This window comes from Lagopus leucura, unplaced genomic scaffold (genome assembly GCF_019238085.1).
Source record: "Lagopus leucura isolate 7727_CA_CO unplaced genomic scaffold, USGS_WTPT01 Super-Scaffold_760, whole genome shotgun sequence".
NCBI classification, from domain to species: domain Eukaryota; kingdom Metazoa; phylum Chordata; class Aves; order Galliformes; family Phasianidae; genus Lagopus; species Lagopus leucura.
Window position 1 is genome coordinate 3,451,067 of NW_024962257.1, and position 24,574 is coordinate 3,475,640.

The following is a 24,574-nucleotide window of genomic DNA, read 5'->3' on the forward strand; positions in this document are numbered from 1 at the left end:
GGCTGGGGCTGAAGGGGGTAAGAAAAGTTCAGTCCGCCTTTAGGAGGCGGGGGGCCCCCCGGCGGGGGGCGGACGGGGGGCGTTCGTTGGCTCAACTTCAAGCTGAGGTGCTTTGTTTTTAACTTGCATCCCGGGTGTCTGCCCGGCAGAGCTACCCTTTCTGTTCGGTGTGTGTGGGGGGGGAGGGGATCTCCCACGAAACTTTTCCCTTTACGGAAGGCGGGACTGGAACAATACCCGATGCATTGTTTGAACGCGAAGACCTTCGGCGCTTCTTTTTTTTCCCCTTTGGATGCGCTCCCATTGCCGCCGCCGCGGTGCTAGCGCGTTGCTTTCGTGTTTACAGCCGCTGCGAGGAAAGAGCCGCCCGGCGGAGCGAGCACAGCCGACAGCCAGAGCAGCCGGGCGGATTTCACCTTGTTGCTGTTTGTTTCGGGAGATGTCGCTCCCCCCCGCCCCGGAGGCCGCCCAGCTGCGGGTTGGCTCCGCTGCTGCGTCCGTAGCCGGGCAGAAGCAGAACGCGTTACGTGCGAGAGGTGATTGATTTTCTTGTTTTTTTTTTTTTTTTTTTTTGGTCGCCCTGCGAAGAGGAGGAAACCGGCGCCAATCTTGGAGGAGGAGGGAAATACGACCGGCTGAGCTTTTCCCTACCTCGGGCTGAACGTGAGTTCAGGTGACGCCGCCGCCGGCCTGCGGCTGTTTCACGGCACGGCCGGCTGCAATCAGTGCCGGAGCCGCTCGCTTTACCTCACGAGGACCCTTCAGCCCCTTCTATTGACGGGAGAGATTTGTATCCAGAGGAAAATCGGATTAATACAAACTATGCGGAGCTTGGCGGGGATATCTGGAGACTAACCTGTCTGCATGGCTAATCTTGAAATTGTCTGAAATAAATCCTCGGCGCAAGGAAGAGCGAGATACTTTCAATTAGTATTTTTTTTTTTTCCCGTTGGTGCTTTTCTTCCCACCCCTTTACACGAGTTTAACCCTTCCACTCCGAGGTTTTTATGGGAGAATGGGACACATGCCGGAAGATTCCCTACGCTTGGTGAATATCACAGGGGTAACAGTTGCCGTCATCCTTGCGGTATGAAAGGTGCTGTGGGGATGTGTGCTGCTGGCTGAGATGGATCCATCCTTCTGTGTTGCTGTTAGCAATGTGCCAAAGGATCCGGATTTACTGAAGTACTGACGCCAATAAACTTGCTCCTTCCCTGTTGAAGGCATTGGATATGACAGCACGGAGAAACATGTGTTTCACATTTCTGACTGGTTGTTTCGGTGCAGTCAATACTTCCACAAGAAACACTGACTTCGTGGGTAATTATAATACGGTGAGGCACACAGAGTGCTGCTTTCGGGCTGCATGCAAAGTGAGCACAAATCAAAGAGCCCTCGGTTCCTGTGAAGTGGGGCTTTCTGTTCCCCCAAAACTCCGGGGCAAAGGCAGCTGGCGATGTTCCCAGTCCACCAAAGAGAGCCTGGCCTCGGGGTGCCGAGTGAGCGATGACCAAAGCGCTGTCAGGAGTGGCAGGCAGTCGGATCGGATGGGGATCAGTGAGGCAGCGATGGTTGGAAGGGAGCTGGATCGTGAAATTATTGCCCGGAGGAATAGCAGGCGAGACGAAATGATGATGAAGTTAAACTTCTGTTTCTTCCTCTGTCGACGATGGTGGGCGTTTCTGTTGCTACAGCTCCACATGTTGCAAGCGCTGGCACAAGGTAAGGCTAGAGACATTTTTGTTTATAGAAATGTTGCATCTGCCTTCCAAGAGGAAGGCAGTTTTACTCGGGTAAAGATATACCATTTCACTTTGTTCCTGTCAGAGGGAAACTGCAGAATTTGCAGGGAGTTGATTTCATGCAGGAACAGTCATTCATTATGCACGATTCTTTCTTGATGGAGCAAGGATTTGCAGACTGTATCTGCATGTTTCCTTTTCTCATCCTCCTATCCTTCCTCTATCCCCATCTCCCACAAAGAATCAATGGCTTATCAGGACCGAATCTACGCTTGTATTTACTTCAGTCTCTCTGTGTGTTTCTGTGCTTTTTTGACTCAGGCAGCAGAGGAGTTAACTGCTGGTTGTGTTTAAAAACACTGCACTGAGATAAGTTATTAGGAGAAGGGGACTCATAAATCCGCCTACTAGAACTAAAGCAGGGCATGTAAAAGGAATTCTTTAAGCATATGAGTGCTATTCTATGTGAACCTTGGTTCGAGCATTGTTCGTTTCTTTCGGATTGCCAAGTAACATTTACCCGAGACAAAAACTGCAATTGATTCGTATCTGAGCATTTCCACATCAGAGATCCTTGCAGTCAAATGAGTCACTTGTAAACGCAGGGTCAGAGTCGACCAATAGACGTTAAATATCAAGTGTCCGTCACTGTGCATGTAAATTCCCTTCTCAAGAAATAAAAAATTGCCAAACGAAGCTTAATTCTTAATAATCCTTTGACAGAGCAGGCGATAAATGGCAGGCAGGAGCATTACAGTTGGCTGCTGTAACGTGCTGAACAAACGCAGCTTTCACTTTCTTTGCTGGGCTGAGTTTTGTTGCAGTGTGCATTGTCTGACTGGCGTGTCGTACAACGCAGGGCTGTGTCGTGTGGGACGAGGAGTTGGTTATTGCAGCGGAAGTTCATGCTCCATGTAGGGGAATGGTCTTTGTTTTTTAGTTCTTTGTTGTCGGGTATTTCAGAGGGAACAACGGTGCATTCAGCTTTAATAGCTGGATGGGCTGCTGAGTTGAGGGTTACAGAGCCAAGTCTGCAGCAGTTTGCCTGCTCAGGGTTTACTGCTGCACCTTTGAAAAGTTTGGAGCCTCAGGATACAGAAGGATTTTAATCCAGTGTTTAAAAATGGACTCCACCCCAAGAAACCTTTTTCAGCGCTTTGTTTATGCTGTCATTCCCATTCCCAAAGTGCTTATGCAGAGGCCTGCAAGCCCTAACAGGATATTGTTATCCTGAAACAAGGCATACCTGAAATAATTCTCCCCTCAAATTACAATTCACGTAACTTTTTTTTTTCCTGTTGGTGGTTGTTGACAGATGCCAGCGTGACGCTTAGGTTTGGAAGACAAGCACTGATTATTCTTGAAGCATACATTAAAAATGTAAAGAGTTTTCATTTAAGGCAGTTGTAAGGGCAAGTTATTCAGGAAGCAGTGCAGATGTTGTGTAAAACAGTTTTCTGTGGCTGAGTAATAATCCAACAATCTAATTGGATCACAAAGTGAGTTGAAACTTTTTTTTTTGGCACAAACTATGACAAAAATATTCCGATAGAGTATTTCAGATTGCTGAGCACATGCAGTAGTGTTGGTCCTATCTCTAGGAGTTACAGGATAAGAGAAGTCCTTAAGAAAAGTCCTAACACCAAGTTGGCTTGTGTCCATCTGTGACCAAGGGATGGGTGGGATGGGATGTGAAGAGAGTGAGATGTGTTATTTCTGAGCAATATTGGTGTGGGTAAAGGTGTGGAGTTTAGAAAGCATTAAGCAATGAATGAAGAAAAAAATAAAATACATTGTTCCTCTTAATATAGTGCAAAAAATGCAGGTAGGTCTTCAAAAATTGGTTGACTCACAAAGCGACGTGAAGGTCTTAATGCTCAGTGCTTTTCACAAATGTCGTGTTTATTTCTAAGTCACGGTTCTCTTTGCTCTCTGAGTTCAAATGGAGTCTGAAACATTCATCATTGCCAAAATTTAGAGAGATGATGACAATTTTTATTGACGTCCTTCTTGAAAATAGAAATTCTGGTACAATCTCAAAAGCTTTGCATTGGATTGATGTGATCTTGTGCAGGAAAGAATTCTATGGCTCCAATCTTACTGTGTGATAGAGAAAATGAACGTTCTAAATATACAGGCCACCGTTGTCTGTGATGAGAATCTCATAATATTATGCTGTAACCAGCTAATGTTTCTGTAACAATTACTTAAGCATTAAAGTAATAAGTATACTCAAATACAAGTTCTAAATGCTATGGAAATGTATTAGGTACAGTCATTGAGATTAAGTACGTTGTTCTGTAAAGTGAATGGAAGAAAATATTTTCAACTCCAACAGGTTGTCTGAGTATTCTCTAGACTTGAATGATCATCTGTGTTAAAGCAGATCTAGAGGCAAACAGTAGATGAAATCACTTGTAAATTCATTTTGCACTTAGATTTTCAGCTTCTCCATCTTCTCTAGCAGTTGTGTTATATAGTTGGTTATAATGACTTATATGATTGCTTTTTCCTTTTCAAAGTAAATTTAATTATTATGAATCTTATGTTGGCTTATGGTACGCAATAACAATTTTTTCCCCAAACCTCACTGCAGGTAGTGCAGTCCTTCTGATAGTGGAAGAAGCTGATGGATGAGCAATGCTATGGCCTGTTCCATAGCACAGCCCGGAGCTGTGCTCCCACTGCTCTTCTGGTTGCAGGTCTTGCATAGACACCCCTCATACTGTGTGCATGTCGCACCCTGCTTACCACACTGGTCCATCTGTGAATGTGAAATGTCATGAAAATTAGTGTGTAAGAGTCTGAATACTTCAACATATAGAAGTAAGGAGATGTCTGTTGTCTTCTGCCATGATGCCTCTTTCTATGGCATGTTTGTTAAATGTGAGTGTTAGATGCTAGCTAGCCTTAAGTCATAGTGTGTCATCAAATAGTGGTGAGGTGCTAACTGATAATCACCATAATTATCAAATTAGAATTTGCAGGGTGATGGGAGAAGTGACTCATTTGCACGAGGTAACTGCTGTGCTTGGGAGAACGTTATCCTGCAGTGACCTCCAGCTCAGGGGTCTCTCAGGCCTTTGCATGGTCCTGTTGAATACACAGAGCTCTTTGCAGATTGGAATATTGGTTACATATGAGGCTAACGAACACTGATGGCTTCTGCGTTATGAAACGTTCACTGAAATGCTAGACTGTTTGCATGAAAATAGGAAAATTCTGCTTATTTGAAGAGATTGGAAGCTGCTGGAAGTTACTCTGCGTGTCTTAATTGATTTAAGTACCTGTGAATGTCTTATTTTGTTGAAGAATAAAAGATACGTAGAAAATATACTCCTTTTGGATTGATGGTTGTAGTTCAGAATGATTTTGAAATAGAAAAAGCCAGTTCATAGCTTTAAGTTTCTCTAACAGGAGATGGTTATCTTCAAATATTAAGAAAGAGAAGCTTGTCTGATTTTTCTTATTTTAACAGCAATGGAAGAGTAATCTTTTCATGACACTTGCTGAAATCTATAATTCAGCATTCTACAAGGACTTGAATGCATATTTAAGGTGGTATTGATATCTGTTATGTTTTGACAGAAGCAGTGATATGGGAGGTAGTAGAAAATGCTGCCTGCTTTTTAAATTCAAATATCTGATCTTTTGCTACTTATAAAGGTCTGGAAATGTTTTCAAGAAAATTTCCAACTGTGCTTGATGTTCAGAGATGATCAGCTACCTGCATAGAGCAGCGAGGTGTTGGAAGGACAGGGAGACATTTAGATGTGAGCGTGGTATTTGCCATTATGAATTACATGTTGAATGATGCATTTCTAATTCCAAAAGATTCTGCTGCTATTTACTGGAAATTCATTTGTGTGTACTGGATTTAGTTGTGTTCCCTTTCTTTAGAATAACGTTTTAAGTATGTAATAGCTTTTTTTAGCAGATTAATTATTTGGGTTTGTAATTATAATACTAATAAATGGATTTGAAGGAGGAGTTACAATCTCAGTCTAAAGAGAAATGGAATGGAGAGAGCAGAATTTTTCTGTGGTAATATCCAACTTTTAACTCTCTCTGCTGTGGTAAATGTGAGTTTGCTTCCTCTGCTTATCTTTGGCTGAAATATTACTTCCTCTCAATATTTCTCAAAGCAAGTTTAAAGAGATACATATCTGCCAACATTTAAAGTGCACTGCTTCAGAGAGTTTCGTGAGAGTGCACTGTTATTGTGCAATTAGAGAGGCAGCAAGACTGTACACAGGTTGCTCCAAAAGTAACGCCTCCCATTTATTTCCATGGAAACTGCAACATTTTCCAAGAGCACAATAATGCTATTTGCTAGAGCAAATTCTCAGCTACAAAACACTATTTTTCAATGTAGTCACCACCGTTAGCTCTGCGTTTTTGCTACTGATGAACAAAAGCCAGCCTGTCACACTGGTACAAATCAGAGGCAGCCTGCTGTGCTGCTGCTGAAACGCACCACCCACCACCTCACTGTGCTCACGTCCACCATTTGGTCTCCATAAACATTCAGCATCAATGAATGTCAGTGGGTGCAATTTTTTCCACATTTGTCTGCACACCTTTGCTCCATCTGCGCTTTCATGTCAAACTCTGCTTTGTCAGACAGGCGCTCTGCTGCTGTCTGTCATGTGGCAACGTGGAACAAAATATTGACAGGAAGGTTCAACTTCTACTGCTGTATAACCAACATCTGTCTCTGATGTCATGGGGCGACATAATAAAACAGGAGGCATTACTTTTGGAGCAGCCTTGATATAGTCTGTCTAGGATCTGTTCATACATCACCAGGAGATACTTAGATCAGGAGTAGCGTAGGTATGGAGGGAGATTGGGGTGGTTTAGTCCCAGAGTTCTGCAGTGTGTCTTTCACATCACTCAAGAAAAAAGAAAGGGAATGGGTGCTCCTGCTTGCCCTTGGAAGGCTGTTCTGGAAGGCTCTGTTATTTCTGGCTATTTTGAACAACAAAGACAAGTATTGACTAATATTTGGAAGATTATCTGGCTGATTAAACCACAGAAGTTTTAATAAGAAGTCTTATGGTGAATAATTACAAAGCTGTGTGAAGGTCTTGGACTTTTAGATGTCTCAAAGGGGAATTTTTTGTTTTCTGTTCTTAAGGGCACACACCTGCGTATCTTGAAAGCACTGTTGATGAAAATAAAATGTTCTCAACCATTTAGCAACTTTGTGTACAGCTTTACCTGAGCATCAGTTCTGAAGGGGCTGCTTTCTTGACTCACCTGGGCCTTTTTGCTGTAACGAGTCTGTGGGCAGACTGAAAGCAATTAGATTCCATGCAGATCAAACCCCTGTTTGTGCTGAGTTCATTGTGGTATGAGCTTTTTCAACTGTATATGCAGAAGTCCTTTGCATATGTAAATATCTAATGTATTTAAATACCTTTTGGTGAACAAACTGATGATTTGTTGATCCCTTTGTGGTCTCCAGAATAGTTTTCTTCTTGAAACTGTGTCAACTAGGATAACTTTCACCAAGATTTGCTCAGAGGTGGAAAATGCCAGAACTAAGGTAGCTTGTACATCTTTAATCCACATTTCTCATGCATGAGCATAATGGTTAAGTTTGAGTTGGTACATAATGTTTTTCTGTCTTACCCTAGTTAGAAGCTAAGAATGCTGCTCACTGATCAGTTTTTCAGTGTTTTGTTTTCTTGTCAGTGCTCGGCCCCATCTTTCATTTACTTGAAATGTTTTAAATTAAGCACAAGAAGACTTTTGTGTGTTTTAAAGGAAGAACTGTTAGCAGCTATGGCATTGCATTGGATTAGACTGCTTATAGTTATTACAGCTGGAAAGCAGGTGGTTCGTGAGTGTTGCTTTCTGTGTGTGAGTGACTATAGAGTATTTTCTACTGAATAAAGGCTCTTCTCTCCATGTGCCTTTGCTCCCATATAGCTCATGCAGAACAAAAATATCACTCCATGAAAGATTTGTTTCTGAAGAAGCTGGGGTCCCTGGCTGTTCCTGCCTGTGATGATGTTGGTTGTCTTACTGAGAAGTTCAGACAACTTCGTGATTTTTATTCCCTTGGAAAAAATTATTTTCTTATTCACGTGTTGTCAGTTTAACTCTGTTAAACTGCAGATTTCTTATGGGAACTGTAGTGTTATCTCAGTTCATTGGTTATGAATAGGTAAGAAATACATGCAGCGATTTTTTCCATTTTATTTATTTATTTTGCACCTAAGTAAAACTTTCAGATGAACTGTGGACGTGATCTTTGAAACATCACCTCCCCAGAATATCCAGTGCATTCTGTAGGAATTAGGTCATGTTGCATTCACAGTTGGAATTCAAAGGGTTATGTGGCTGAGAAGGTAAGAACCTTTATTTTAGCACATGCATTGACTTCATTACTTTTAAACTACTCTGACTGCTTTTGTAAGATCTGTGCATTATGCAGATTCTTGGCTTCTAGACATGCATGTTATTTGTGTTAGTGTATTTCTGATTTATCTAGTCACTTCTTGTTCTGTCATTGCTGCTAAAGACGATAAAGCTGTTACTGTATAGACTACATGATAGCTTGTTGCTAATCACATGTTTCATCTGTAAAATGTCCAGTGTTACGACTTGCACCTCACCAATATTAAAAAATAGGGGCTTTGGAAAGCTAAGCATTTGTAAAGCTAATGTTGAGCTGGTTTTGCTCCCTGAGCTAGCTGAAACTGGGCTCACTCATCTATCAGGGACAGTGCAACAGCAGTGATGGGAATACATGGCCGTGGCATGTGGTCCTGGCAGCCATTGCTAAGATCAGGGGAAACTGTGAGAGAGCTTTCGGGCATAGGCAAAATACAAGAGAATTGCACTGCCTAATGAAGGAGCATTTGGAGGCTGGTGCTCCTGGAGAGAAAATAGGAAGGTTAGTACTTTCCTGGGGTGGTTTAGAGGACTTAACTTTGGATTTCTTTTCTGAAAGACACTTTAAGGGAATTCCTCCCTTTAGAAGGAGGCTTATAAAGGAAGTACTAAAGTTAAGCAATGCAAATATTCCTCTTAATCCCCTTATATATAAATTCTTGAGATCTATGAAGTGAAAAATGTTTTTTTCCTGTGTCTTGTCTACTTAAGTTGCAAATTTCACAGGTGCTACTTTTTAATGCTTGTATCCAACATGCAGACTCAGCAGGTAAAAACGATGATAGAGGCTCCAACTGATAAAATTAAGCCTTTAGCACTACTTTATGCAAAATGTGGGAGTGGATTGTACAATCTTATGGTATGTCACCGCGTTCAGATAAGTTGTGAAGTATTGTTCTCGATAAGTGATAAAGCGTTTGTGTTTTTCAGGCAGATAACTTGAATCTTTCATCCTGTTTTTCACATTTCCAAGTGCTATTGCAGCAGTCTGAGGAGAAAGTTGATTCTGGTAGATAAATCATTATCCCTTAGGTCTCTTTAAATCACTTTATGGTCTTTCAAGCAGTAAGCCATATTTTTTAAAAATAAACTCCTAGGTCTAACAAGTTATCTAAAAAATAATTTGTTAGGTATAGCACTCTTGGACTAGAAACTAGAGAGTAATGATACATAACTCCAGTACATGTTGCTAAAATGGTCCCACATTGATTCCGGGATGAAGCTGAGTTTGTGACTCATTACTACACGGAAATCAGAAGATCTGATAGCCCCTACTTCCATCCTCAGATTCATGTTTATCTAGCTGTATATGTTGTGGCTTTGACAAGTGCTTTTGGCATTGAGTTCATAGGAAGTCTGTTCAGTAGCATTACAGCCTTCTAAGAATACTACTAAGAATGAAATGAAGCTACAATTTGATTATGCCTAACATCTGGACATACAGAAGAAGATGCATTTTATTATACTGTTTGCTCAACCAACATTTTTGTCTAATGCAGCAGTCACTGTTGTCTTCCTTGCACGCTGGAGAACATTCTTTATTTCTTATTACTTATTTGTGAGGAAGTGCAGAGGACATTCATGACTAAGTGCTTCTTAAATAACTAGATGGTATGCAGGGATCAGAAATGAAATGTATAGCACCATGGCATGCATTGAAAGGTGGTGTGTTTATTGTAACATGGAACAAATGGAAAGTGATGCGCTGCTGCAGTACTGAAATGGGTAGGAGAAGGGAAGGGAATTATCTAACAGTGTCTCTGAATACATGTATTTAAACATGTGGATAATTTTGTTTTTAAGTTCTCTTGAATCTGTGCCTCTGACTTTTGCTGACTGTTTGGGACTATTTTCTTCCTTCGTCATCAAGAAACTGACTGAATCTAACCAATCACACTAATGCTGTTTTGCAGAAGAGTAGCCTTATGCATTTTTCTCTGCTGTCCTCACCAAGGAGAAACTCTTTCCATCGGTGTCACTTCAAATCTGCGAGAACTCCATTTTTCTGTGATGCATACAAAAAGCTTTCCTGTTATGTTGTTAACAATATGATGGAAACTCTGCTGTCCAGGTTGATGAGGACTGTCTAATTCTCTGTGTGTGTGCCCATCTGTGTGTCTCACTGCTGTCCTGTTTTGTATTGTCTTCTCTCCTGGAAATAGCGTGCAAGACTCAAGAACTATTCCTCAGAGGTCTGTGCTTTCTGCTCTTGAAAAGAACACTTATTTTATGTAATAACTTCCTGACATTCATAGACTGAGTGAAAGTATTTCCTATTCACAAAGCCTAATTGTACTACTGCTAGTTATCTGTACAAGATTCTTACAAGTTTTCTACGTTCAAGTTTCTTACAAACATAATTCTCATCATCTGTATTCTGAATTTAACTGTATCTTCTAATCCCCAAAACTTGAACACCTAGTTAGAGCACACTGTTGTCAATAAAAGTTGTTGTGCTTGGTAAATTTGAAGACTGCAAATCTTAGTGTGTTACAGAAATTCAGGTGAGTTCTAAAACTTAATTTTGTAATTCTCAAATTCCTGGTGTTGTGCTATTATAAATGAACCAAAAAACTGGTGAAGTAGGTAGTGAGAAAATGTAACATGGCTCTGCATGGACATTCTTATTCTCACAAGCAGAGATGAATACTTTTTATCTGTAACAATCTAGAATTGAAGCTTGATGCCTGCAAAATAGCTTTCACCAACAAACGTTATCACCTTCAGCCTAAATGCTCTTTGACTGAACAGAGTAAAACACTTTTTAAAAAAAATTTAATACATTTGACATCATTCTGAATACATATATTTTAATATTTCCTTTCTGTAGGCAATTTCCTCTGTAATTTGGCAGTCAGTGAGGAGAGACACAAACAAATAAAACCGACAAACGTCACTGTAAAACCAAGAACTGCCAGCAGAGGAAGCTTTTGGCAGATAGAGCTTTTAAAATTATTTCAGATATAATTGTGTCTTCCCCTAAGTGGCTGAGACCAAAAGGCTGCTTGGTGTAGCCATGATAGTCTTTGGTCTAGGTTCTACTCTCACTGAGGTATAACCAAGTAGGATTGTGTTTTCATTGTCCATTAAATTCTTAGTTTCATTTTGGTAGTTATTAAATGAAGGATATCCTTTGGAGAGTAAGTAGGAGTTATTTTTCTATCTTAGAAATGGCAAAATACAAAAGCTTTCACCCACTAATAAGCAGAATAACAAAGGCAAGTGATTTATAAGTCTGGTTTGGTGGCAGATCAATTAGTAGACAATATTTTACTCTGTCTCAGCTTTATCACTGTCAATGTAGTTCTCAGTTAGGGAAGAGCCACTCCACTGTGGTGTATTCTGATCTTAGCTGAAGTTCCATGTGCAGAAGTTTTGCATCCATCACGGGCATCTGTAGCTGGATGCTAACTGAGCTCCTCTTGATCACTTGGCTGACTTGGGAAGCACAGGAGTAACTGTCAGCTTGCGCTTGTACAGTCAGAAAGACTCATTAGGTTAAGAAATGATCAGTGTATGAGAACTGCTGAATCATGGCCTGAACCACTGATTGATCACCTGGGGAAAGGACCCGGACAGCCCTGGGAGCACAGGTGAAGGCAATTTTATGTGATCAGAAGGGGGGGGGGGGAGCCTGGCTGCACCTCTCTTAGACCTCATTTAAGGGCTGACTGCCACTGGGGAACGATCTCTGGTTGGAGATCCCTCCCTTGTGGAGTTGTTCCTGCTAGCTGAGATCTTCAGAGATGGGTGAGTGCCTTTTCTTTCCCTTTGCAATGCTGTTCCATTCGCACTGCTCCCTTTGTTATTACACCTCCTGTATTGCTATTCCACCGCATTGATCTTTCTGATTGTTACAATCAGTGATGCATTTTATTATTTAATAGCTGTTCTGATGGTTTATACAAACAAGGTCAATTTGTTTGTATTGTAAATAAAAAATAAAGTGGTGAGTAATCTTGTATTTTCACTCTTCCATGTGTGCAGATGTCTGTTTCCTTACAAGAGCTCTTAGCATTCTAAATAACCTTCTGTAGAGCTGCTCAACTTCATAACTATTGATAAATCAACTTTTGTGCAAATGTTCATTGCAGTGGAGGGTGAGCTGTCACTTTATTAGAATTAATGGCATAGATACTCATGTTGACTTGAAATTCACTGCAGCATGAAAGTGAATAGGTGTTGGTGCTTTGGTAAACTGTGGCACATTGCACATTTTTTATAACCAATTAGGGAGTGTTGGTATTGGGCTTGTGCAGTGCATCTGGTTGTCACTTACACTTGAATGTTGAATTTAATTAACATCCAAATCAGTGTGTTTACTGGAAGAGTTCTGTTTAAACCATTAACATGTGTCAAAGGTTGTGGGTATTGCTTGTGAAAGAAAGAAAATGTTTGCTACTGTTTTATTACAAGACAAGATACAGTGCTTTTCCAGGAACATGACTGCCTTGACTGAAAGACCTCCCAAAACCAATATGGGAGATGCCAGGTATGGATTTCCTCTAATTCAGTCAAATCTTACATCCCATGTGAAAGGCAGATTCAATTTCATGCATATTTGCAGCTCTCAGTTACTTTTCCAGATATCCAAGTCTGAGCTGCCTTGAGATTCTGGAAAAGTGGTTACATGCTGAATAAACTGTGTTCATGCTTGGTTGGTCAGACGCTGTGAGGCAAATAAAACACAAGACAGAACTATTCAGAGCTCATGTAATAAGCCTGCTGGTAGAATGTACTGTGTGCATGAAGATCTGTCTGTTGTGATTGATACACTGAAATTTTCAGTCTCCAGTGTGTTTCAGCCCTGTGAAGCTCTCTTATTGGTTCTTGTAAGAACTTCTGCTATTTTGGTTAATTTTGCAGACAAAGTGTTACTTCCACATGGAACAAGGTTTGAAATTAACATATTACCATATGATTTCTGATTTACTTAATTGCATTTTCCAAAATAGGATTTAAGTGACACTGCCCTATTTTGAGTAAATCTTCTTTATCGGGTTACTTTAACATATCTGAAAGAATGTTTTGTGTCATTTGGCATTCAGCTGAATAACTGTACTCTTGCAGGTTTTTTTTGGCTATGTGACAGTTCAAAACTATAGCTCTCAGCATGGAGGGTAAGATGGAAAATTTTGTCCTAATAATAATTTCCACCCTCGATTCCTTCTCCCTACTCAATTGCCTTCACTTGATTATCTAAATTCTGCTGACAGGAGAGATGTGGTGATAAAGAAAAGGGGGAAAAAGAGAAATGGAAATAAGGTACAGAAATAGTCTGAGTAACGTGCCCATCCTTAGCTGAGTCCGACTGACAACGTCTGTTATTGCAAACAGGTGTAGTTTGGAGGTCTCCTCCTTTCTTCAGCAAGATTTGTTTGTTCCCATTTTGTATAAAATTATCAGAACTTATTTTAAAATCTTCTGATATTTAAGTTGAATCATTAACTTTTTGCAATGTTTAATACTTAAACAGCTCATCCTGCTATGTACAGTAAATAGGTATTGTCCACACCTTTCAGACTTTTCCTACAGCTATATGTATTTTTTTTAACAGTAGTGATAAACTGGAATGTATTTTAAGAATTTGAGCTTCACATTTTGGTCACAGTTGTTGCTATTGTGCAGCATATTGCTCCTTTGTAACCTTTTAGTTGTCTGAGACTATGTGAAAATGATACTGAAATTATCTAAAAAGTTGCCACCTTAATAAATCTTAAGATGCTATTTTTAAGTTAAATGACAGACAAAAGTTGCACTATTTTTGGTTCAGATAGGGACATAAATATGAATATGTTGTGTTATATGTCCTGTTGTAATTTACTTTAAGGGTATCAAATTAATTTTTGTGATTTAATTATATATGCTGCCGGATTTCGTATTCCTAAGCAAAACTTGTGTTTTTGCATCAATATAGTTTCATTTTCTACCTTGTATATTGACAAAGAGACTATCTGGAATTGCATGGTCTTAAGTGGAGACCGCAGATCTCATTAATCTGCATTGTGAAACGTAATAACATTGGAGTCAAAACACTTGGGGTTATTCAATTACTGGCTGTGCTTTTCCATAGCTCTGTGTAGTAGTTCTGTCAGAAACAAAGCGTTCAGATCTTCCAGATGTATCATTTTTGAAGAACAGCTGAAGGCAACAGGTTTCAAGCTCTGAGTCCTTAATAAAGGGTGAACAATTACCACTATCGGTCATTCATTAAGTGTGCTATTAAATTTGTAGGCAAAGAATGAAGTGCATTAGTACATTTTTGTGTGGCACAAAAGAGGTGTTAGATTTTTTTTTTTCCTTATACAGAACATTTCTGCTGTATCTTGGACCTTGTACTATTCTACAGCTAATTACAGCAAATCCTTTTAATAGGGGGAACTAATGACCACCTGAGCTAATGTCTTAAAATGGAAGGTTAAGGTTTGTATGGCTGGGTTCAACATAAAAACCGATGTAATTTTACAAATAAAATAGTGTGTTTGAAAGCAGTTGATGTAAATCAACTTCTTCTTCAAGCTACGGCAGGGGAGATTCAGGCTGGACATGAGGAAGTATTACTTTTCAGAAAGGGTGGTCAGGCACTGCAATGGACTGCCCAGGGAGGTGGTGGAGTCACTGACCCTGGGGGTGTTCAAGGAAAGACTGGATGTTGTGTTGAGGGACATGGTTTAGTGGGAGCTATTGGGAATAGGTGAACGGTTGGACTGGATGATCTTGAAGGTCTTTTCCAACCTTGGTGATTCTATGATTCTAAATTTAGCTAGTATTCAGTAAAGCTTACATATCGGAAAAAGATTCTCTGAAATGGTGAGTTTTAGTTAATATTTTGGAAGTTGTTACTGTAAGATTCCTAATAGTTCTTCTCTATGCATTTAAAAGCTTTGGTTGTGCTGGGACGGTTTGAAAACTTTTCCAGCAGAGTAATCAACATATGCTGTAGGGGTAACTGATCAGTTATTGAAGTTACACAGATTAATCCCAATGAAGTTCTTTAATGTCATTTTGTAAATTGCACTCTTCTTAATGTCAGTCTGATCTAATTTATTATTATTATTATTATTATTTTTTGCACAGAAGCAAATGTGTTTCTTTTTGTGTGAAAAAGGGTGGATGTGCTTTGGCAGGTTTCAGGAATGGAGAAATTTCTCCATCCGCTCAGGCTGCTAATGGGATGTAATGCCCTTCAGAGGCAAAAAGTTAATTGATATGTGAGTCCTTTGTGATGTAAATACTTGTCTTTTGGGTAACTAGTTTTTACTGTCACTCATAATAAAGCCAAGGACTCCTGCATTATGTTTGATTAGTATATGTATGTATTTTTAAAAAAGATTAATTTGGGCTTTGTGTGAGAGACTTAAGAGAATAAAAGGAACCGGGTTGTTGAGATCAAAAGCAGGAAAGAAATAATAAATAGAAGTTCTGTTGGAACCAGGGAATGGCAAGATGTGAGACTGTATCTTCATGTGTATTGTTAAGTAAAAACATGAGTATATTTTGATGAATGTTGCTTACAAGGTACACAGAGCAGCTTGATATCTCACCAAGTTAATGTGAAATAGTCGATAGAATTAATTTCCTTATTTTCAAATCTAAAGCCTTAAACGTAGTTGATTAGGCATTCTGTTCTTTTTCCCATTGCTTGCTTGTATTTGTACCCAGTAGAAGGATTTCTATTAGCAGAAGGGATGTTCTCTGTGGGAGACAATAGAGCTGCTGCATAAATGACTTCTTTCTTACTGGAAGATGAAGAATCTTTCTAGAGTTCTTAACTATGAATTCCCAATACTGTCCTTGTGGGCAGGGAGTAGAATAAATATCTCAGGAATTGGAAGTTACAAGAAAAAGAAATGTATAAATTGAAAAAAATAAATGAATGGGAAAAATACCAAGGGCTGCTGCAGAGGTTTTGTAAGAGGAGCAGTCTGTGGGCACTCCAAAGGAGTAATTATGAAGGCTACGCCATTTTCTCTTTCCCACCCTTCAGTGTCTCAGTTCCAGTTACTTCAGCCTGTTTATCAAAATGAATATCTAATCTTTGAGTCTGCTTGTAAACCACAAGTTTCCTCCTGTCATACGATTGGTGTTGCACTCAAGTATGGCACGTTCCATCACTCTTTCAAAGGGTTTTAATTTAACAGATATCTTGTGCTGGTTACCTTCTGATCTGCATTGGTTTTATGAATGGAGGTAGATAGAAGAGTTTTATTTGGTTACTGCCATTGGAGTGGCAGACAAATCCTTTATTGTTTACCTTTTTGTATGTCCTAATGACTACTTGATATCCTTGGGTCCTGCTTCTTTTCATTGCATCGTTTAGTAAGTTCTAGACAAAGAACCGCCTTTCAAGTCACAAAAGTCTGCAAGTGTTGGTGAAGGTAAAGATGTTGCATTGATGCTGGAAGCATTAAATTGCTCAGGAATACTTTTATAACTGGTTAGAATCTTTGAAAACAAAAGAATTCTTTTTTTTTCCTCTCAGACACTGACTTAAGCAGGGCTATCAGTTTGAGTTTGGTTTGCAATACCATATATATGGCATGGAAATCAACAAGTGATAATAAACTTGGAAGCATATAATGCCAATTTTAATAGCTTCTCTTCACAGAAGATTTGTGCTTGATGCTGCGGGGCACAGGTTATCCAGTAACAAGGAAAACAGAGCAATGTCCATTGTTTGCTTGATTGTCTCTTTAACTTTTAGAGCTGGCAATTGCTTCAAGTATCTGCCTGATTCTGATTGTTTGCTCATTAGAATGAGGTTCCTCTTACGTCTTCGGCCCAGATTCTTTTGTAATATGTTGTCTCCTTTCACTGTCAAAGAACTTTAAAAAACCATTATTTAAAAATGCAACAATTATAGATAGAATAAATGACCTGCAGTGTTTAACATGAGAGAAATGAAATATTTATTATGTTGTAGGCTTAACGCTGAGCAGTAACAATATTAATAGGAATTTAAAAATTTAATATTACTAACTGTGTAAAAAGGATGTTAGGAAGAATATGAAAAGTAATACTTTTTTATATGCCTTCAGTTAAACATTTTTCTGTTTCTACTTCTATTTCAGAAAGTTCTTGCCAGAAAGCTAAATATTTATAGAAATAAGAATCTTGATTATTGAATGATAGACTTTTTAGGCCAGTGTTTAAGTAGTAATTTTCATAATTATGTGTGTGGAAAGTAGCTAGATGAGGGGGGGAATGAAATTTGGTTTAATTATAGTTTGATCAGATTTCTTTATTTTAGAATTTAGAAAATCAGACTTGATAAAGTATTTCAGCTGTGCTTATAAGTAACTGTGTGCTCTTTTGCTTGGCTCCTGATTCTGCTATGTTATCAGGGGAGGAATGTTTTCCTTTTTTGGTTTTTTTCTGGGTTGCTCTGGAGTCAATGAAGAATGAGAGCGATGAGTGCTGAATCCTTCTATCTGCATCCTTATGCATAGCTGCTCCCTAGGATTTAAGTGTGTTTCAAATTCCCCAGCACCATGGAACAGGCAGTTCTGGGCTTTGTTATGTGGTGAGATCTAGGATAGCTTTGTTTCCTCATGCAAGCAAGGTCAAATGTCAACTGTTGCTTGTCATTGCAATCAGTATAGCTAGCCCAGTATGCGGTTCATTAGATGCTCATAATAGCATGCAATAATCTCAGAACTTTCTGTTCTTGTCTGAGCATCCACAGACATGATGGATTTATTTCATGATTTACTAAAATGCACCAGCACAGAAAATACATCATGTCACGTAGAATTTCTTGAACGGATTTACCTACTTGTTAAATGCCTTAGTAGTTATCTTAACCTGAAACACAGTATATAAGCCATAGGATTGAAATGCAGTAGTTAACTCAAAAATTAATATTTCTAAGGCAGGAGATTGGAAGAATCTTACAGCTTCCTGGCTTTTTGAACTCTGAGAACTCTCTGCAGTGGAACTGTTGCATTAAATAGCACTCTGTCTCTTTATGCTGGAATTTTATAATGCTGCTATCAAGAATGTCTATTTGAAAGTAATTAGCATCCAGGTTTCCAAAATTAAACCTTGGATGTTGATGATGTGCATATATCTATAACTGCAGTGTCTTGAAGGAGCCAGCAAAAGTATCATCCCCCAGAAGCTTAGCAGACCATGGTAGTTGCTTCATGAACAGAAATGTGAAAAACTGGCTGGCCATGAGGTTTTAGAGTGCATGAGGTGTAGGCAGAGTATGGGATGCTTGAACAGCACGGTCCCATTTTACGTCCTCCTGAAATGGTGAGGGTTTGTGTTTCTTTGTTTCCCAGTGCTTCTCGTAATGCTTTGTGGGAAGGGCTTGAGTCACCTTCACTGTCCTTAGTAGTATTCAGATTTGCAGACAAAAGAATCAGGTGGCAGACCTGCAAGTTGTCAGGATGTCGATGCTCTGAAGGCCACGTGTAACAGTGTGGCCAAGCTCCTTTGCATGCATCTTTTTCAGCTGTCAGTGGAGTAACCGTAGCACTCGTATGCTGATGTTTGTGATTCTGTTTCTTCACCAAGTGTCCTTTCCTTGTTATGTTTGGCAGATGATACCTTTGTGGATCAGTAATTTTTAGTAGCTACTTATTTTGTTATTTTTCAATTTTGCATTTATTTTATTCCTATGCTTTTTATTATTCCTCCTTTGCTTCTTGATTGTACACCCAAGCTGATTTTGATTGAAGATTCTTCACTGAATTTATGAATTGACTCATGCAACTTTCTTCCACTGACTGCTGTACTTTTTATGGTTTTGTTTGTTTGTTGAACTAAAGATTTCTCTTTTTTTTTGTTGTTGTTTCCTTTCTCCTTGGAACTGTTGGAATGGCTATCTCCATAGGATCTGGTTAAAAGAAAATGTGTGCATGTATTTTATTTGGTGGCTTGTGAGAATAATAATAATTTAAAAACTAGGCCTGGCTTTCTGCTTTCTTTGTATTACAGTTCCATTACAGCAGCTCCCTAATTCATTATTGTGATTTTTTCAATCATAGAATTTACTTTATTAGTCTAAAATGTTTTTGGGTGTTTATTGGTAGCCTGAGGTGTAACTGGATCAGGTTTAATGAGCTCAAGAACCATGAACAATTTTAATGGCTGTTTGAATCAGGTAAATGGATGGATGTGGTGTTAGAAAACAGAGTCATAGAATCGCCAAGGTTGGAAAAGATCTCCAAGATCATCCAGCCCAACCAGCAAAACGAGCCTTGCCTGCTGTTTTTGGTCACCATAAAAATGGAATTTCTCTCATTTCAATTTCTGTCATTTTTAGAACCTGCAGTAAATTAGTGTATAGAAGTTTCCCGCTGAAAACCATTCATATCCATGCTATGTGTATCTGAAATATAGATTATCTGTAGCCATTTTTTCCTTTCTAACAGCCATTTGAGTGGTAGTGGTCAATATGTTTCCTGTAGGTTAGGCTATATTTAAAATTATGTTGCCTTGAGATACTGGATAGTTATTGCTGCTATGTTGCAAGCTCTGTAGGCTATCACCACTTCTTAATTTGATTGTACTACATACTTTATCCATGACATCATCAGTACTAGAAGTGCAGGGTAGCCATAGTTTGTAGAGTATTTAACTTACTGGATAAAAATGCTTCAATGACTATTTTAGATGAGTCAGCTTTAATTATAGCATCTGCAGATATTGTATGAATATTGTTTTATATGAAATGATTTTTCTGCAGAAGTAATTCTGTGATGTAGCAGTTGAGAATCCATCCAGTGATTTTTCGGTCACTTCATTTCTGTCAGTTTCAGCTCCTTTTCACCCAGTTTCTTCCCCTCCGCTACCAAAGAAAAAAATTATTCCAGTTATTTTAATAGAGTTTCTGGGATTTCTCTTCTTTTTTTTTTAAAAAAAAAGAAGTAGCCTTTTTTACTATGTGCAACAAACATGTATTGATGTGAAAATGCCTTGTAGAGCTGTACAGCAGGCCTATTTCAGCTGCTGGAAGCTTTACCATTACTGTGACAACAACTGATGGTCATCAGACATTTCACTGTACCTAAAAAAAAATTTACAGAATTAAATTATAATGTGGGCAAAGACTTATTCATTTAAAACAGTTTTTTGTAAATGTGGTAGCAGACAATGATATTTTATCTATTTTATAATATGACAAAATCCAATGGAAGAAAAATAGGTTTTAATTTGTGTATTTCTGTGTTACTGGAAAGCTATTTGGGGAAATTAAAGTTTGTTGTTAGCTGTGAGAGTATAAAAGAGCAGTGCAACAATGCTCCTCTGGATATAGTGCTTGCTTCCTGGAAGCTATTAATTCTATTACAGTTTATTAGTGATGCATCATAAAGTGCGTATGAAGATGACATTACTCTCAGCCTAACAAAAGAAAATTATAAAGACAGGAGTAAGAACAAACATTTTTGAAGATGGTTTGGCCGGAGTTTGCTGCAGACATTTTATGGCATTGTTAATTATAGGAAAATCTGCTACTTGGAGTTATGGATTCTCAAAACAAAAGCCACGTTAATGGACAAAATCAGACTCGTTATCAAAAGGAGTTTTATCATTATTTTTTTTTCCCCCAGTAATTTAACTATTGATCTAAAGTTATTTTTAGTCTGACTTTCACATTTTGGAAGTGTTTGTCAGAGAAATGCAAGCACTTCTTTGTGAAGAGTCCTGGATAACAAATTATGTTCCTGCTAGGCAAATTATGTATTTAACTAGCATAGAGTTTCCACTGGCAAGCTATTCTGATATTGATGTTAAATTAGGCTAGCTTAATTATACATTACCACCAAAGGCAATTTAACAAAGTACGTGTGGGATATGTTGAAATACATGTTAGTTATCAACTTTGTAGAGAACCACATCTTCAGGTGGTAGACAAATATTTTTATATTTTTCTGCTTTGAAAGTTTATGACCTTAATAAAGGCAGGCATGGCTTGCTAACTATCCATGAGTTCGGTTTTTAATAATGTTTTTATTTGCATATTGGTCTTCAGCTGGAAGCAAATGCCTTTAATTGTTGATCAGCTAGCTTTACATTTCAGATGTTTTCAGATATATCCAGTGCTGGTTTGAAAGTTCGATTTTTAGATGCACAATTAGACATTTGCCAGAGGCACATGCAAAGAATGCTGGATTTCAGTTAGAAACTGAGGAGTTATTTATTTAGTTCATGTCCCACTTAGTTTTGAACTTGGAGTGTTTTGGGCTGTTGTGACCATCACCAAACTGACACTTCTGCCTTAGCTTAGACCAGATGGATTTCTGCTAGACACTAACATTACAGGTTGGAAGGAGAAATTTGCAGTTGTTGACATTTTGCATAATATCAGATGTTATTCCCTCTCAGATCTTTTCTACTGCATGGAATTTAATTTCTTTGATCCTGTTAAAGAAGAGCAGAAAAGTATACTGTAGATAGAGAAAAATGGTTATTTTACAAATAACAAGAAATTCTCCATATTTGCATTACTTAAGATGCATTTTTGCCTTATAAATATGCTGATCTTTAGAAGTCGCGTCTGGTATGACATATGGAATATAATTTTGTTTCAGTTCTTTGACATCAGCCTAGTTACTGTTACATAAAAGTGTGTGATTGGCAGGGAAATGAGTATGTTCAATGACATGGATCTTGCAAGACTTTGGGAGGTATCTGGGGTATTCATCTGCAGGCAGCTGTTTGACGAGGGTCCCGTTAATTGTATGTTTGTTCCTTTGCAGAGAGCTCTTCCTTTTGGTCCGTTTGGGCTGATGGAAAATCTGCAGATGAACAGTGAATGAAAGAATCAAGCTCAGTTAAACGTATGTTTATATTTGAAGTAGTTTTATGAGAAGGGGCTATTTAACTTAGAAGTAATTAAGATGATTTTCTTAGGGTGATGGAGCAGTGCCAAGCAGGAAAAAAAAAAAAGCAACAGAAATTGAAGAGATCAGCTGAAATTGCTCTTTAATCATCAGTCAGGGCTTAGTTACATGCAAGTACAATATTGATACAAATCCATATATTAAGTTGCTTGCCTATCAAAACAAGGTGGAAGCATGGAAACTGTGTATTGGAAACTGGTCCTGGACACACCAGCTTGAAACACCTTCAGGCACTGATTGTGAGACTGTTAACTCGTATCACCAAGCCCTGCAAAGGACTGTGCTAACAGCATATCAGCATGGATGATCACGGGGAAATACCTTTGTATTTATTAGCATGCAAGTAGCTGTGATGTAAGAAGGCTTCTCAAGTATTTATGTATAGGCAAGTGATTCAGCTCTTTAGGTGGGACTCTGAGTCTCTGAGAATAGGATTTCTAACCAACCCTTCTTTAGCCTCTTAGCTCCAGGTAACCTTACATCTAACATTTTCCACTCCTTGCTGTTACTTGCCACTGAGAATCTCAAGTGCTCAGTTCTTTTCAATTACGACGCTGAAGTCGTACTTGAACTGCTCAAAATAGATACCTAAAAGTTAGGTATATCATAAACCCCTTTGTGAATTGGGGTCTATATTGTAAATATTAGTGACTGTCTTAACACATTCTGTTCAGTGCTTTCTATTCAAGTTAGAAGCAGTTGGGTACTGGTAGATGGATTCTTCTGTCTTCTCTTACAAACTTTTTCTCCATCCCAACAACAAGAGATGCTCATTAAGGCAGGGAGTGCTGACTACAGGCTGTTTGACTCTTGGCATTCGAGGGTTCTTTGCTGGGAACTGATAATGAAGAACAGTCCAAGAACTAATTTATTAATCTTGGTTTTGGAAGGTTGATTTGGTTATGATTTTTATACAGCTGAATTCTATCCCCAAATCATTGAGCAATGATTCCATACAGTTTTAATAAAACTAACGAAAAAAATAGTGTTTATAGGCCCAATTCAGTGTAATACTTCAGCAAAAGCTTAATTTCAAGTACATGAGAAGTGATATTATTGGTAACTCAAGCATTCCTTGTTTTGCTGAAGTTGGATCATCTTTTTTGCATTAAAAAAAAAATTCCCTTCACAATGAAAATTTTCTGTAAATTATTCTTAGTAAATGGAAAACATCCTATTAGACTTGCTTGGTTTTGCTCTAGATTTTTTTTAAGCAACATGTAGGATTTCTTCTACTTTTGGTCCACTAGTTAAATATTTATTTAGCAGTAAATAATTGGCAGGAGTATTACTGAAGTATTTTTTTTTTTTTTCAAATGTTTCTCCTCCATAATGAGTCATTATTTTTTTTTAAACTAACGTCTCTACTCTCATTTTCTCTTAACATAAAGTGATCTATGCTTAGTGAGATGAAAACTCAAGCTGATCTTAGGGTAATAGACTGTTGAGGTGTGGCTGTGGTTCACTTGCCGGCTCTGTGCCTCTCAGAGGACACGCAGGTAAGAAGTATTACTTGCCAGAGCCTGTAAGGCACGAGGTCTTAATTGCCCTGACCAGCCTCACCTGGCACTTCCAGCCCACAACCTCTGTCCCTGGAGCCCATTTAGCCTCAGGCCTGGCAAGTTGGTTCTCATCAGAGGTCTGCTGTAGATGTGTTCATCCCCTGGGTAGATCTCTACCCTGTGTTGCAGCTGCTTTGTCCCTCAGCTGTGTAGGAGCAGTGTGCTTAGAGCTGTTCCTGTCCATAGCTACTTTTACTGTCTCTTGTATTGTTTAGGGTTGTCAGCAGACTCTGTCACCTGTGCCTTCTCCTGCCTGCTGTGCTCGTGTGCTGTAGAACGAGACACAGAATGTGCTGTGTGTTTAAACTTGAGTTTGTTTTTAAAAACTAGAATAAAACTAACTAAAATACGTGATTAATGGGCTGAGATGAGAGGTTGGGGCAGTGGCCCTGCTTAGAGGGAAAGGGAAGATTCAGCAGTGTGTTCTCCTGGGCTATGGCAGGATCAGTAGTACCAAAGCAATTCCTGAACGATATTAATCTGTTTTCTAAACACTTCAACAAAGGAGATTCCAGAGATTCTACTGTCAATCTGTCTATTACTTCGCTATGCAACATGTGAAGACTGTGTTTCTTGAGTCTAATTGCTCTTGTTGCTACTAGCACTCCAGGTTGCCAAAGTAGATGGTATTTCAGGCACCTGCTATACAAAATCCTTTTCTGTTTCGTGGTTTTGATGAGCCTAAGCTTCCTGACCTGAATTGAAATTTGAAGGGAACTGAGCTACTGTTTGTTAATAAAGTAAGCAAAAATCCAAAATGTGTCCTGAAGAGATTATGCAGCCAAGTTTTGGGAAGCCTCTGGGGAATTTGGAGAGTGCTAGGGAAGAGCTAGCAACTGGGACTGTTGTTTATTAAAACAAAAACCAGCAAAACTTGCTGTAGTCACCTGCACTTCTGCAGCCCTTGATCAGGTAGAAAGGTGGAGAGGTTTCATGCTTCTTTCAGGCTTGATTCCTGTAAGTCAGGTGTGGTTTCTGCCTTTTTTTTTAGGATTTTCCTGCAGTCTATTTT

At 38.9% G+C, this 24,574-nt stretch overlaps 1 protein-coding gene across 3 annotated transcripts in view; it reads left to right on the forward strand.

Moving 5' to 3' along the window:
• Window positions 1-203: 203 nt before the first annotated feature.
• The window catches only part of SDK1 (sidekick cell adhesion molecule 1), a 363,622-nt gene continuing 339,251 nt past the window's right edge, over window positions 204-24,574 (forward strand). For 2 of the 3 annotated variants that reach the window (XM_042863994.1, XM_042863995.1), the window contains exon 1: window positions 204-1,722. In XM_042863994.1, coding sequence (XP_042719928.1) covers window positions 1,233-1,722 — 490 coding nt within the window. In that variant the 5' untranslated portion in view covers window positions 204-1,232. The remainder of the gene's footprint in view (window positions 1,723-24,574) is intronic. The other variant, XM_042863996.1, reaches the window with a different exon arrangement.